The 14,902-nt window shown below is 41.4% G+C and overlaps 1 protein-coding gene across 5 annotated transcripts in view; it reads right to left on the reverse strand.

Annotated features, from left to right (window-relative positions):
* Positions 1 to 14,487, reverse strand: part of LOC147034151 (CMP-N-acetylneuraminate-beta-galactosamide-alpha-2,3-sialyltransferase 2-like) — a 239,245-nt gene extending 224,758 nt beyond the window's left edge. The window contains exons 1-3 of one of the 5 annotated variants that reach the window (XM_085877370.1): positions 14,223 to 14,468; positions 8,848 to 9,508; positions 6,548 to 6,750 (exon numbers count right to left, since the gene is read on the reverse strand). In XM_085877370.1, coding sequence (XP_085733496.1) covers positions 6,548 to 6,750; positions 8,848 to 9,201 — 557 coding nt within the window. In that variant the 5' untranslated portion in view covers positions 9,202 to 9,508; positions 14,223 to 14,468. Of the gene's footprint in view, positions 1 to 6,547; positions 6,751 to 8,847; positions 9,509 to 14,222 lie in introns of all 5 variants that reach the window. The other 4 variants (XM_085877352.1, XM_085877350.1, XM_085877361.1 and 1 more) reach the window with 4 other exon arrangements.
* Positions 14,488 to 14,902: the final 415 nt, after the last annotated feature.

Here is a 14,902-nt window from a genome sequence, read left to right on the forward strand (position 1 = left end):
TTCCCCATATTCCCCGCCCCATCCCTCTCCCTTCCACAGATCTCCCAATGTCTCTGTTCCCCACTGTTTTGTTCTCCCCTCTCCTGCCCCTCTTGTCTCATGCCCCCCTCCCCTTGCTGTGCGTTGTGTGTTAGCTCTCATACAAGCCTAGACAATGTGTACAAAAATAAATAAATAATATATTGAAAAAAACATTCAAATTGGCTTGGTCATGAAATACCTACGTAAGTTATGAATAAATAATAGTTGGGAGGCTGGGGAAATTCCCAAGAGATATTTATAATGTACACGTACAATTTAAAGAAGTTATGTGCATGTGTACTTTTGTACACACATCACCAGCTCTGAGTTTATGTACATTTTAAAAATGAACAAGTGACATTTTCATCACAACGAAAATAGTCATGATTAATATTTGAAGTCTTTAACTAAATAACTGTCCATTTGTCAACATTTTGTATGTGCTGTATGCTGTAGAGATGCCCAGGGGTGTGCTCAGTCACCAAGCAGCTATTTCGCGCTTGCCAAGCCAGCCATTCCTTAGCAACGGTTTCTAATGGAGTGTTTGCTTGAGTGCATAAGCCACTTGGCAAGTGCTCTACAAGAAACTTGATAACTGAGCAGAGCCCAGATTCATTACATAATAGAATACAACAGCCGGCCCTCGGATGGACGTTAGGATGGACGTGAATCCTGACCCAGCTTTGGATTGTCGTCCCGGTGTTTTACAGGCAGGGTGATTCATCAATGTGTATGGCAGCTTAAAGGTTCATCGCGAAAATTCAATATATTGTATTTATTTTAAATTCAAGCTGAGGTGGAGGGACAGTACTCCATCCATTGGGACCGTACTCTGTGCAGAGCGTTGGTGCTGCCTAAGCAGTGTCCTTGGCTATTGGGCACAATCCTGGACGGGTCGCCACTCCGACACAGGATACCAGCAAGCTGGCACTCATTTTACCAACCTCAGAAGGATGACAGGCAGAGTCAACAAACACGAATATGCATCGAGGCAAAACACATATCTGCATTATGCAAAATATGAATATGCATGAGGCAAAACATGAGCGGAGCATGAATATATGTTTTGCATTCAAACTTGGGTACATCACAGTGGCAAACCACCATGGTCATCTTTTTCTCATGTGTTTGACTTGCCAATCAATAGGCAAGCTATCGCCGGCATTATAAGGGAAAATCAAATAAATTATACAGGACTTAAGAGCTGTAAATGATGAGGAACATGCTTGCATTCGGACAAAATGTGGTGGACAGGTTTGGGTGTGTGACAAGGAAGAATTGATTCAATTTTGGTGAAGATCTGGATCTGGATACGGATCTGATAATTTTTTCAGTGATTCTTCACCATTGAGAAATAGGGCTAAAAGTGATATAGTTCTGTATCGCGTGATATTTCAAAAATTTATTCGGCCTGATATGTTCTCGTGCATCAGGAATTACGTGGCGGAGGTATGCGCTCGACCGAGTGCCATTCTCGTTAATGTTTGTTTTTTAAGAAATGACTCAAATGTACAGGATGAACTGAGAATTATTCTGCAATGTCAATGGCGAATCTGCAAATGCTGAATCCATGAATGTCACCGGTCACCCAAATCACCCAAATCACCCAAATCACCCAATCACCCAATCAAACCCTCACATTATTTCCTCATTCTGCTTTAAACTCAATTTCTCTACATTTTCATTCCAAACAGCATCATTCTAATCACAAATTAATACAATTACATTAATATAACAAAATACAATATTACAAACATTCGTGAAGTAAACGAAGAGAAACGTCGCTCTGACGTTACATCCGGATTGGGAGCAGCTTCGTACGGATCAAAACTCAAAATCATACTTGTATTGAGGTATTTATGAAACCTCCCACCGACCGACCATCGAGCTGGGACCCCAAAACGTTCCACAGAAGGTTTAATGGAGCTTGCCTCAAAACTGAGGGAGCAGTTTGGGGATAGACAGAAAGACACTCTTGCTTCATAATATAGATGAAGGTTTTTTTTGGACATAATTTTGGTTTTAGCCCAAGTTCTCAAGGCTGAATAGTATGAAAATACCGAGGGGTCGCCCTTCATCATCAATGAATGACTACTGCAAGCAACAATGGCAATATCACACAAAACTGGTAATTCCTGGCATTGCAATACAGCGCACTGACAAGTACATCCCATTTGTTTGGCAATGATGTCAGTTCTCAGTCCAGCTCACATTTGCCATGACAATAAATAAATAAGCAGTTCAAGAGAAGAGGGAATAAAAAAAATGCAGACACACACATACGTATGCATGTTTGGGAACGATCGCTAAAGCCCGCTTTTCGCTTTGCAAGCACGGGCTAATAAGGCTCAAGATCAAACTTTGCAAAAAGTTGGAGTGTACCTGCATGATCCAGTTTTCACACATGGCCAACTATATGTAGTTGCTTGCAGCATTTGCAATCCACAAAATACAATACATATAGAAGGTCTACACCCCCTGTCAAAATTTTCATCATTTTTTGCCTTATAGCCTGGATTGAAATTAGACTTTTTCCACCATTACTTACACATCACAACCTACAACTTCCAAGTGAAAAAGAAATTCTACAATTTTCAGAAAATTAATTAAAAATACAAAACTAGAATATCTTTGTTGGATAATTGAACACCCCCCTGAGTTAATACTGGGTGGAAGCACCTTCAAGCAATCTTCAAGTGATGCCACACATTTTCGATTGGATTTACATCAGGTCTCTGACAGGGCTACTCAAGGACATTTATCTTTTTTTCCTTCATCACTCCAGTGAAGGTTTGGCTGCGTGCTTCGGGTCGTCATGCTGAAAGGTAAACTTCCGTCCTAATTTTAGCTTTCTTGCAAAGGGCAGCAGGTTTTCTTCTAGAATTTCTCTGTATTTTGCTCAATCCATTTTCCCTACTATCCTGACAAGTGCCCCCAGTCCCTGCTGATGAGAAACATCCCCATAATATGATACTTCCACTACCATGCTTTGCAGTAGGGATGGTGTTCTTTGAGTGGTATGCTGTGTTGGGTTTGAGCCAAATGTAACGTTTTGCATATGGGCGAAAAAGTTCCATCTTGGTTTTGTCAGACCATAACAAAAATTTTGCCACATGGTTTCAGACTCTCAGAGTAGTTTTTTTGCATACCTCAAATGGAACTCAAGGTGGGCTTTTTTGAGTAATGGCTTCCTTATTGCCACCCTATCATACAGGCAGACTTGTGGAGTGCTTGGGATATTGTCATCACATGCACACAGTGACCAGCTTTTGCCAAAAAGGCCTGGAGCTCTTTCAAAGTTGCCAATGGCCTATCTCATCAGTCCCCTCCTTGCTTGATCATCCAGTTTGGAGGGACGACCTGATCTAGGCAGGGTCTTGGTGGTACCATACACCTTCCACTTCTTAATGATTTTCTTGATTGAGGTCCAAGGGATTGAAGGCCTTTGAAATATTTTTATACCCTTTCCCCTGATCTGTGCCTTTCCACAACTTTATTCCGGAGGTCTTTTGTAAGCTCCTTGGTGCTCATGGTTGAGTCTTTGCTGTGAAATGCACTACCTGGCAGAGGAAACCTACAGGAACAGTTGATTTTATTCTGAAATATTCAGAATCATTGCAATTTAACACAGGTTGAGGCCAATTATCTTGGTGTGTGATTTTGAAGGTGATTGGTTCCACCTGAGCAAATTTACAATTGCTATTGTAAGAGGGGTGGACATTTATCCAACCAAGATATTCTAGTTTTGTGTTTTTAAATCATTTTTTGAAATGTGTTGCTGGACCCTCTGCCTCATCTACACCACCCGGGCGTCTTCCCAAGAGACGCGTTCAATACATGCTTCACTGGTCCATGGGGAAACACCAGAGCCATGGCTGTACAAGGAGTAGGAGGGGAGCGGAGCACGGAGAGTTCCAGTTTCAGTCAGGACATGGGTGCCAGCATCAACAAGTGTGAGGTGTGCAGGGGTTCGTCCTGTCCCCATCTATCCCTTTCTGTCGTCATCTTATCTTCTTTGCAAATCACTCATCTTATCATCCTTGCCAATCACTCATCTCTCCCTTCCACATCAGATGCATGATGTCAGCATACTGTACTGCAGCATGTTAAGCAACCAGTAAGGTTTCGAAGGCAGGTCTGTCACGTAGGGGATAATTTTGGAAAGTATACGTGCTGTGATTGTCCATATATGTCATTTCATTCTCCTTGTAAATATTTGCATTTTGATTACTGTCACTAAAAGCTATTTCCTCAAGAGACTGTGTCCTGATTTACTATCTCTGTTCTGATGGCGGCATAGCCTGGTGTTGGCTTAGTGGGTAGGGTGGCGGTCTGGGATCCTAGGGTCCTGAGTTCAATCCCCGTTGGCCGCTGAATTAAAAATACACCAGGAGTTTGATTCAGCCTGTCATCCTTCCGGGGTGGGCAAAATGAGCACCACTGTACTGGTAAGGGGGACACTGCATCAGCGGCATAGCCGCATCCCAACCAATGATGCAACCAGCAGCCACAGGCTGCACTCAATAGAGAGAGATGGCGGCATAAGACTGCTGAGGTGTTTGGCCAGCGCTGACTTGTTATCCAAGTTCGATCTCAGATGTGATTATGCAACCTTGGTTCCGCTCAGCCAATTGTCTTAGGTCTGTTGTGTAACTGCCAGCACGCCAGATTATAATGTCTGTCCATGTACTTTAGTACATGCAATATTTCAAAAAACATTGAACATTTTTTTTTTTTTTTTTGGAGGTTTTCAATATGAACATTTAGTTTTCATATTGCAGAATGCAGATATCTATTCCACCTGACATTATCTCTACCTGATTATATCATGCTGTGATCCACTGAATTTTGTTACCCTGGCAACTGTGGAAGTAAAATAATTAATTCCACCTTGTGAAATATGAGCATGGACATTTTGGTAATAGAAAGCTCTGTGGATCACATGACTATTGAAAAGCACTGTTGTTTCTGTATTAATCACACTGAAACAAATATTTTTCATATTGAGATGTGTTCTTTGTCCACAAATGATGTACTCATTTCTCTTTATTTTTGTTTTTAAAGCATATGGAAGTATAAAGTCTGGTGTAAAGCATTGGCTAAGGTCATTTTATCCCCATATAAGGAATGATTCGCCAGGAAGCATCATCTGCAAAGGCAATGAGATAGATTGGAGATAGACTTCAATTGTCTGCAGGATAATTATGCTCATCAGGTCTCTCACAATGACAAGGTCAGAGCTCATTAAATTTGCAGTTAATACTGACAGGCCATGAGTAAATGTTCACTATACTGTGGTCATGGTAAATCCCTCTAAACTGATATATCTTTCCATATTAAACCTTAGGATCATTGATTGACCAGTACAATAATAACAAATATATAATCCTCATACTGGCCCAAGTGCATCTGGGCCTGCTAAAAGATATTGTTAGTCCATGTTTAGTTTAAGGAAATATGTACCCATCTGTTATGTTTGTTACTCTAAAATATACTGGATAAATAATTGCATACTGAAGGTTGTTTTATAAATAAATAGATATAGTAAGTTAGTTAATTATGTAACAATATACTCATATTTTCCACTTGGTTGGCAAATTGCAGAGAACTACTTTGGTGATGCCAGAGAGTCTAGTCCCCAAAGGCATTAGTCTCATTAACTCTGGCCTCTTATTCAATTGCAAAGTTGTACAAACATGAACTCTATCTTCCCTTTGTCCTCTTATCAACAGGAGTCTCATCGAACTGCAGAGGTCATGGACCTCCAATTGTTCTGCAAAAGCTGTGCAAACCAGATGCTCCATCTGCATGCTAAGATAAATGCTTATCATTACTGAAAGTAAATGAAGGTTTTCTGTGCATACACGCCCTAAAGGAAGACATGCATTCTTTCACAGTGCTATCTGCTTAATTATGCACAAAATTATTTTCTCTTTGCTTACAGGACCTCATGTGCAAACAAAGCTTTCTTGTAGTTTGATTGGCCAAGTGCCTTGTGATGTTCTGACCCCTCCCGATTTTCCAATTGCATAAAAGGCCATGTATTCTCGCTCAGAAGTAGAGATTGGCTTGGACTCTTAAGACAAGTTCTTCTTTCGACATGTGTTTTTGTATAATAAACTATCTGTTGGATTATAAAGGTTTTCTCTGTTGGTTGGAAATCTCCACCACACAACCACCTCGGTTATTTGGTTTGTATACATGATATTTCAAAAAACATTCAAGATTTAGCTTTCATATAATACAGATCTATTCCTCGTACCATCCAAAAGGTAAGGACTGAGAGTATCAGCTCCTTGTTGCAAGAAAGAGTCACGAGTTTAACAAAGCTGACAATTAACGTCAAATGTGAAAATACAGAAACAACCAATATCCAGAAACAATCAGACTAACCGATGGGTATAAAACTTTTCGAGTTATGAAAATTTTACTGTTGACTGAATGTTTGGCTGCTGCAATATAGTTTTCTCAGCATTTATTATTCAGTCATAATTTACCTCAAAAGCTTTTAAAAGAAGTGACTTACCTGAAAACATAGTCGTGACAGTCGATGAATTTCCCAAGACCAGAACCAATCACATTTTGTGAATTTCCGACAACAGCACAAGTCACACATTGACCTTCTTTCTTCTCTTTAAAAAACAGCTGTGTCTTATTGGGCATCAGCTTTTGAATTTGCATTAATACAGTTTGAAGCTTCTTGTAGGACATACCACTGCTTTGCCGTGTCTGTGAAAAAAAACAAAAGACAGACGTCAAGTTCAAGCATACCAGCACAGAGTGTGAACATCTGCGAGTGTCAAAAAACAAAATATTTGGTGAGCACCAGAGGTGTGCAACAAGACACGTTTGAGTATAAACAACTTAAGAAAAAAAAAACAGAAAAAAATGCGTGAAAATAATTATAACAATGAAGCTAGAGACGAATCATATAATTAAACAATGGCAAATATTAAACTCATGGAACTGTTGAGAAGCAAGGAGGGGTGTTGAGAGGGTCCAGATGCCTTTGAACACCATCTACTTCCTTCCCAATCAAATTGTGGAAATAATAATCTTAAATAAATATGAGTTCCCTTACAAGGAACTTCAATGCAGGAGGAGGCCATTCAGCCCATTAAAGCCTGCACTAGTATTACCAACTTATGGTTGTTTGCCCATGCTCTATCCTTTTAAATGGTATGGATCAAGCCCGGAAGAAGCACATACCATTTTTAAAGTCCTTGGTATGACTCTACAGGGTTCAAACTACTGACCTTCTTGATCCAGAGCAGATGCTCCAACCATTACATCGCTGAGTCTGGTTATTAATCCCCTACTGGTTTCGCTGGAGGTGACTATAGGTTTGCTTTCCATCTGTCCGTCCAATCATCCGTCCATTTGTCGAACCTGTGGTTTTTCAGAATATATTCCCATACCATTTAACACATTGAACTGGAACTTGGTACATGGCTATATTATGATGTTATGGAAAACGTTCTGTGCAGACAAACAGACAGACAGACAGACAGACAAACAACAAACAAAATTTCAAGTGAATCAGAAGAAAATTGACAATTTTAGAAATTTGGCCTATGTTGACCTTTTGGCTGATGTTAACCTCAAAAATAATTGGCTGGTTGAATTCAGTGACCTGAAATATAAATTCTCTTCAAATTTCAAGTCAATGGGATGAAAATGAGGATTTTATAAATACCACCTTAGTTGTTGACCTTGGGCCTATGTTGCCCTTTTGGTCCATGTTGACCACAAAAATAATTGGCTAGTTGAATTAGTTGACCTGAAATGTAACTTCTCTTCAAATTTCAAGTCAATCAGATTAAAATTGAGGAATTTTAAAATCCCACCAAAGTTGTTGACCTTTGGCCTATGTTGACCTTTTGTCTCTGTGCATGTAGTTCTGTGCTCTGTCTGGAACACAGGCATCATTCCAACTGACTGGAAGATGGGCCTTGTTGTCCCTCTCTGGAAAGGGAAGGGTGATCGCCAAGACTGCAACAACTACCGAGGGGTGACGCTGCTCTCAGTGCCGGGCAAGGTCTTTGCTCGGATAATTCTTGATATGGTTCGTCACCATCTGCTTGAGCACCAGCGTCCAGAGCAGTCAGGCTTTACACCAAAGAGGTCAACGGTTGACCATATCCTTGCTCTTCGGTTCCTCACCGAACGTAGACGAGAGTTTTGGCAGAGGCTGCTTGCAGCCTTTGTTGATCTCTGTAAAGCGTTTGATTCAGTGAATCGGGATGCCTTCTGGAGGATTCTTAGTCTTCGTGGGGTGCCACCAAAACTGATCGATCTGATGTCTGAACTATACTCTGGTACTGAGAGTGCTGTGAGATGTGGTGGTACCATCTCTGACTTATTTATAGTTGTTACTGGAGGTCTTCAGGGGTATGTCCTGGCCCCCACACTTTTCAGCACTTGTATGGGCTGAATTCTGGGGAGGATGTTGGAGAGATCAGGCTGCAGTGCATCATTTGGGAATGTCAAGATCTCTGACATTGATTTCACAGATGATATGGGTATGCATGACCACCCAGGTGAGTACAACCATGCAGCAGGAGTACATCCGGCCAAGAAGCCTGACCACAGGGAGCAGGCGTTTGCCACCAACAGCACACAAGGTACAAGGTACACAGACAAAAACATTTTAAGTCACAAGACCCGAAGTATATTTTTGACACGTCCAGCAAAATAAGGACAAGTCCTTTGGTGATAGAAAAATATCAAACACTATGTAGGGAGCAGAAATAGAGGAAAAAATACAAAACGGCATTCATAAAAGTATCATCAACACAATACAAATGGATTACACAAGAAACTTACGTTCCACCACCTGAATTCTTCCTGAGAGAGAGGTTGCGAGAGTGGCCACTCATGTTGGATCGAGGCATTGAACCGCTCCAAGAACCAGGGGGATTTGTTATTGCGGATCGACTTGCAGGTGCCCCAGCTGAAGAGCCATTTAAAGAAACCAAACAGGCGAGACGAGCCCGTCATGTCCGTCGGGCAGCTCTCGATAAAACCTGTCTCGCTCTTTCTCTCTCCAAATATAGACAGCAGGACCTTCCTGTCTGAAGTGTTAAACCCGTTCTGACGATTCACCATCGAGTTTAGAAAACCACAAGAAAAGGTCCCGAATGCAAAAATCGCAAGCAATACTTTTACTTTGTACTCCATGACGCTTACAGTCCAATCTCTTTCTGTAGATCAATTCAGTGAAAATATCCACAACTAGAAAAAGTCGTTTCCACTTCGTTTTATATATTTATGAGTTAATGATTATTTTTGGCATTATTTTCAAGAGAAAAATATAAATCGTTTTACCAAACCGCACAGAATGTTTGCCCTTGCCGACAGAAGAGACCACCAGTACATCAGTGGGGAACAGGTTTCAGATGACGAGATGTGGACGTGGAAAGGAAGAAATGCTGCTGTGCCGTTTTGGGCGTTTTCGTTTTCTTTCAGAGGAAATGTTGATTGATTCCTGAGAATGGGTTTGGCAAACATTAAATGGTGAATTCAACCTGTCTCATCTGATTCAATGACACGACTCTCAACTGTCATAATGGTGCTTTTGAAGCCGTGAAACATAAAATGCTGTCCTCGATCCAATAATAATGAGAAGTAATAATAATAATAATAATAATAATAACAACAAGTCTGAAGACGACAATGGTTCATGAGCGGTATTTGATGATGTAGATTGTTTCAGAAGTCAAGGATGAGACAATGTGATAATGTTTGACCAAGTTATAAAAATGATCCACATGATGTGGTACGAGTGACAGGTTATCAGCTGCAAAATGTTGAAAACCCGGTTTCGTTCAACAACTTTAAAAATTTGACCTTTGCATAACATTTAAAGGTCCCAAAACAATGTTGTGGACATTAAAATAAGGAAACAGAATACGTGCTGTGGCTTATTGGAGTTAATTCGTCGAAGAAGGTCGAAAACCCGGTTCGAGTCCCACAACTTTGAAGATTTGACCTTTGTGGCCTTTTAAAGGTCAAAGGTCAAGGATTATGACCTTTGGTGCAAAACTTCCTCTGGAACATTCCAGGAACAATATAACGTCATATAGGCTATATGGCATTTCGCACTCCTCGGATTATTTTCCACACTTTGATGAAATCAGCGTAAAAACAAACTTGAAGGGGGCGCCACGGGCAAGGTGTTCGAGACAGAGCAAAATGGTTTCAAGACTTTAGGTGGGGAATGACCTCAAGATTATGCATGAAAATATTGTCATCCTAGCTCCCAAAGTTTGGGCGGTCATATGATTTTTATGTCAAAATTCGCAATTTTCTTTTTGACAAGTTTTTGACCTTGTGACCTTGGCCTTGGGACGAAAATGAAAAATCGGACAACGACAAGTTTTAGATAATTCATTTTGCTATTCAAATACCCGAGAACCATTTCCATTCAATCAATTCCCGAGGAGAAGATAGATATTTAAAAAATATTTGTAGGAGGAGATAGGTTTTGGGCGAGTACATGTCGAACATTTCAGAAACGGTTAATTGCGAATATCCAAAGAGAAAGAGTCTGATTTTGATGAAACTTGGGTGAAATGTGTACAATGTGGCTAGCATGTACACAAAAATGAATGGTTGCTATGCACACCTCTGTTGCTTAGCAACAACTAATATACTTTATCGTACATCGTACACTTATTGTGGACTGTACAAAAAAATCAATACCTCCGAAACTGGACCTCCGAGGGACCTGTTTTTTTTGTGCCCAAGGAGAATGTCTTACAGCATCATATAAAAAAATAAAATCTTTCGCGAATAGATAAATGGAATTACCAGGGCTGCCATTTGTTAGAATCTCTTTGGAAACATGCCTGAAATTTCACAAGGTGGGTTTCTGGGCACAAAGTAAGAGGGCTGTGATAATCATATTTATTGTGCAAATTGATTGATAGCATGTACATGAATATCGGCTAGTCGCGTCGGCCACCTTTCCATCTAGAGCGAGCAGCCATGTCGCCTACCGGCTTGTCTGACTCATAGTCTCTGAGATATCACGAACTTCGTTTTTTTTATTGTTTTTGACCAGGGTTCATTCAAAGTCTATCTTCTCCGACAGTTTTCATAGGATCCGGCTGGAAAATTTTGACAATATGGCTGAATGTACTCCCCATAGTCGCTCGTGGCCCGATTTTTGATTTTCGAAAAAAAAATTTTTAGATTGTTTTGAAAATTTCAAAGGGCCGTTGCTGGGCAACGGATGGGTCCATAGCAACAGTTCTCATTTGCACACAACTAGGTCATGGTATGAACCTACCAACCAAGTTTCATCAAAATCGCCATTGGATTAACGGAGCACTGGACCGAACAGACATACATACAGACAAGCCGGTAGGTGGCATGGCTGCTCGCTCTCGACAGAAAGCTGGCCGACGCGACTAGCCGATATTCATGTACATGCTATGAATCAATTTAGGACAATAAATATGATTATCACAGCCCTCTTAGTTTGCGCCCAGAAACCCACCTTGTGAAATTTCAGGCATGTTTCCAAAGAGATTCTAACAAATGGCAGCCCTGGTAATTCCATTTATCTATTCGCTAAAGATTTTATTTTTTATATGATGCTGTAAGACATTCTCCTGGGCACAAAAAACCAGGTCCCTCGGAGGTCCAGTTTCAGAGGTATTGTTTTTTTGTACAGTCCACAATAAGTGTACAATGTACGATAAAGTATTTCAGCTGTTGCTAAGCAACGGAGGTGTGCATAGCAACCATTCATTTTTGTGTATCTGCTGGCCACATTGTACACATTTCACCCAAGTTTCATCAAAATCAGACTCTTTCTCTAAGAGATATTCGCAATTAACCGTTTCTGAAATGTTCGACATGTACTCGCCCAAAACCTATCTTCTCCTACAAATATTTTTTGTTAGGGCTGCAAATTGGCATGAAGTGAGCTAGATAGATTGCACACAGAACTCTAAGCTTCGATTTTTCGATTTATTTCTTTTTTAGATTTTTTTGACCACTTTAAAGGGCCGTTGCTATGCCGTTGCTGGGGCCCGGGGTCCCATATTTGAAAGCACACGATTCCCAGAAATATTGGTCCTACCTACCAAATTTCATTGGAATCAGGTGAGTGGTTTAGCCCCGAGGCTTGATCAAAGTTTCCCGGACAGACAGACAGATGGAAATGTCCAGAATAAGGGTGCTCTAAGAGCAGCCAACAGAAATACTTATAATAAGGGTAGACTAGATCGACTACCCAACATGATGAATATAGTGGTCACTCTGGCTGGCGCTCGTGAACCAATTATGATGTCAGTAATCAGTTAGCTACACAATACCGAAAATCCAGTTTGATTCAGACAACTTTGAAATTTTGACCGATAGCACTTTTTTCAGCCGTTGCTCGACAACGGAGACGGCCATAGCAATGGTTGTCATGGTGTGTGGTAGAGGTCATGGTATGAACCTACCACTCGAGTTTCACCATAATCGAACAAGAATTGCGAAATCCTAAACGTAGTCCCCCTTTTTTCAAGACTAGTTTTTCGGCCATTGCTAGGCAATGGTGGCATCCATAACTACCACTCAAGTTTCATCGAAATCGACCACGAATTGCGAAATCCTAAACGTAGTTCATGTTTTTTATTTTTTGACCTTCGAGGGGACGCAACGGGCAAACTGGCGGGAATCGGGAAAAACGTAAATGATGAAGGTTGTCGTACTCGCAGAGCACTACTTGCATACCAACTTTCATTCGAAACAGTTGAAAACCCTCGGAGCTCGATGCCCAATTTATTGATTTTTAAAATATTTTCTAAGTTCGTGACCTTGACCTTGGGACGAAAATGAAAAATCGAGCTCAATGACTATAGTGGTCACTATGCAGGTGCCATTGGGCTAACCAAATACCGAAACCCCTGCCAGATTCGACAAACCCCCTCGGAGAAGATGTAACTTGAAACCGGCTACCCCCTAAAAACACGTTTTTTGGGCGTGGCTCCGCCCATAATGGGCGCAGCATGCCCATTCTTCGGAAAACACAACTAGATCATGATACAAGCCTCGCACCCTAATTTTATGAAGATTGGATCAAAACCCACCGAGCTATGCTTGGGACAGTCAGACAGACAGACAGACAGACATAACGAATATAGTGGTCACTTACTGGCTCGTGAACCAATAATAATAATCGACACTAATAAATGTCAGTGTGTGTCAGAGTGTGACACACTCTGACACACTCTGACAGAGTGTGTCAGGGTGTTTCCTCCATAAGTCCAAATTCGGATCAGAATGCGAGAATTATTAAATTATTCTTCACCATTGAGAGATTGGCCCCAAAACGATGCATTGCCTGATATTTCAAAAATGTATTGATTGGGCCAGATATGTTCCCGTGAATGAGGCATTACGTGGTGGAGGTATGCGGTCTTCCGAGTACCCTTCTAGTTCAAAAATGTATTGGGCCAGATATGGTATCGTGGATCAGGCATTACGGGGTAGAGGTATGCGCTCTACCGAGTGTCCTAGTTTTTAATGCCATCACGGGTGATGGAGGTTGTGGTCAAATTTCATTGAAATCGTATGTGTAAGCATTTGTGGAAGGACGGACGACGTGCCATCCTACAAGCTTCCCGGAACAACTTTGTAGGTGAGCTAAGATCCATTCCTGGGAATATTACTAGAAACAAACTACAGTTGGAAGCTGTCCAGGACTCAGCAACGATCCTCAAGAGAGCCCTCGGCACAAAACTTTGAGAAGAGAAAACTTCGCAGCTTGGTCCATGTATCATGACCCCATATTAAAATGAAGGTGGATACTTTGAGCCTCCCCTGTGAGGACTCCATTCCACATTCTGAAACTTGCATATGAAGATACCAATCAACAACACACACACACACACACACACACACACACACACACACACACACACACACACACACACACACACACACACACACACACACACACACACACACACACACACACACACACACACACACACACACACACACATACACACACACCCTTTTAAGAGTATAGATAGACTGTAGTTTGACACGATCTCTTGCCACACGCACGCAAGGCAATTAAATCAGGACATTAAGTCCAGTTACAAAACCTCAAACTACCCCACTCCAAAGGAGATTCCTCATCTCACAACCCACAACCATTAACAACATTGTAAGCCTTCATCATGGCTATCACTTGCCCGGGCGATGTTTGGTCAGTTTTGACCTGAGAGAAATCGGCTCCGTTCATTTCCCCATAATCGTTCTTGCACGCCCTTGGCACTGTGCGCTTCGAACCAGCGGAATGCTCTCTCGTCTTAAGCGGTGACAAGCGAGGTCCGACTCTTACGACAGCCAGAAGCCCTGACTGAGAGGACTCGCTGCAGCAACTCAAATGGGCAGGGCTAGGGAGGAGGAACGCCAATCTGTGCGCAGGCCACATATCAACATGATCCCATCAAATGGAGACACTGCAAACAAAGCATTGTGTCTGGACACAGTGCTCAAATACAAAATGAACTCGAGGGGGAGCACTCGGGAGAGTGCAAAACCTCCGCCGCCAATACTGCTGGGTCACTCAAGTGAACCTTATATCTTATTCATTAAATATGTCAACAGTGCTGAGAGTTTTAGTTCTTTTCTCCAACATTTTTTTTGGGGGGGTGGGGGGGGTTGGAAATCACTTAAAACATGTAGAAATGACAAAAAAAAATCGAAATTTGGTTGAAAAAAAAGTTGCAAAATTTTGTTTTTTCTAACAATTTTTTTTTTGGGGGGGGGTTGGAAATCACTTAAAACATGTAGAAATGCCAAAAAAAAATTGTTTTTATTGGGGGGGGGGTAACAATTTTGGGGGGCGCTTGGAAATCACTTAAAACAT

The sequence above is a fragment of the Eptatretus burgeri genome, chromosome 1 (genome assembly GCF_056783735.1).
Source record: "Eptatretus burgeri isolate ZD-2024b chromosome 1, Ebu_testis_v1, whole genome shotgun sequence".
NCBI lineage: Eukaryota > Metazoa > Chordata > Myxini > Myxiniformes > Myxinidae > Eptatretus > Eptatretus burgeri.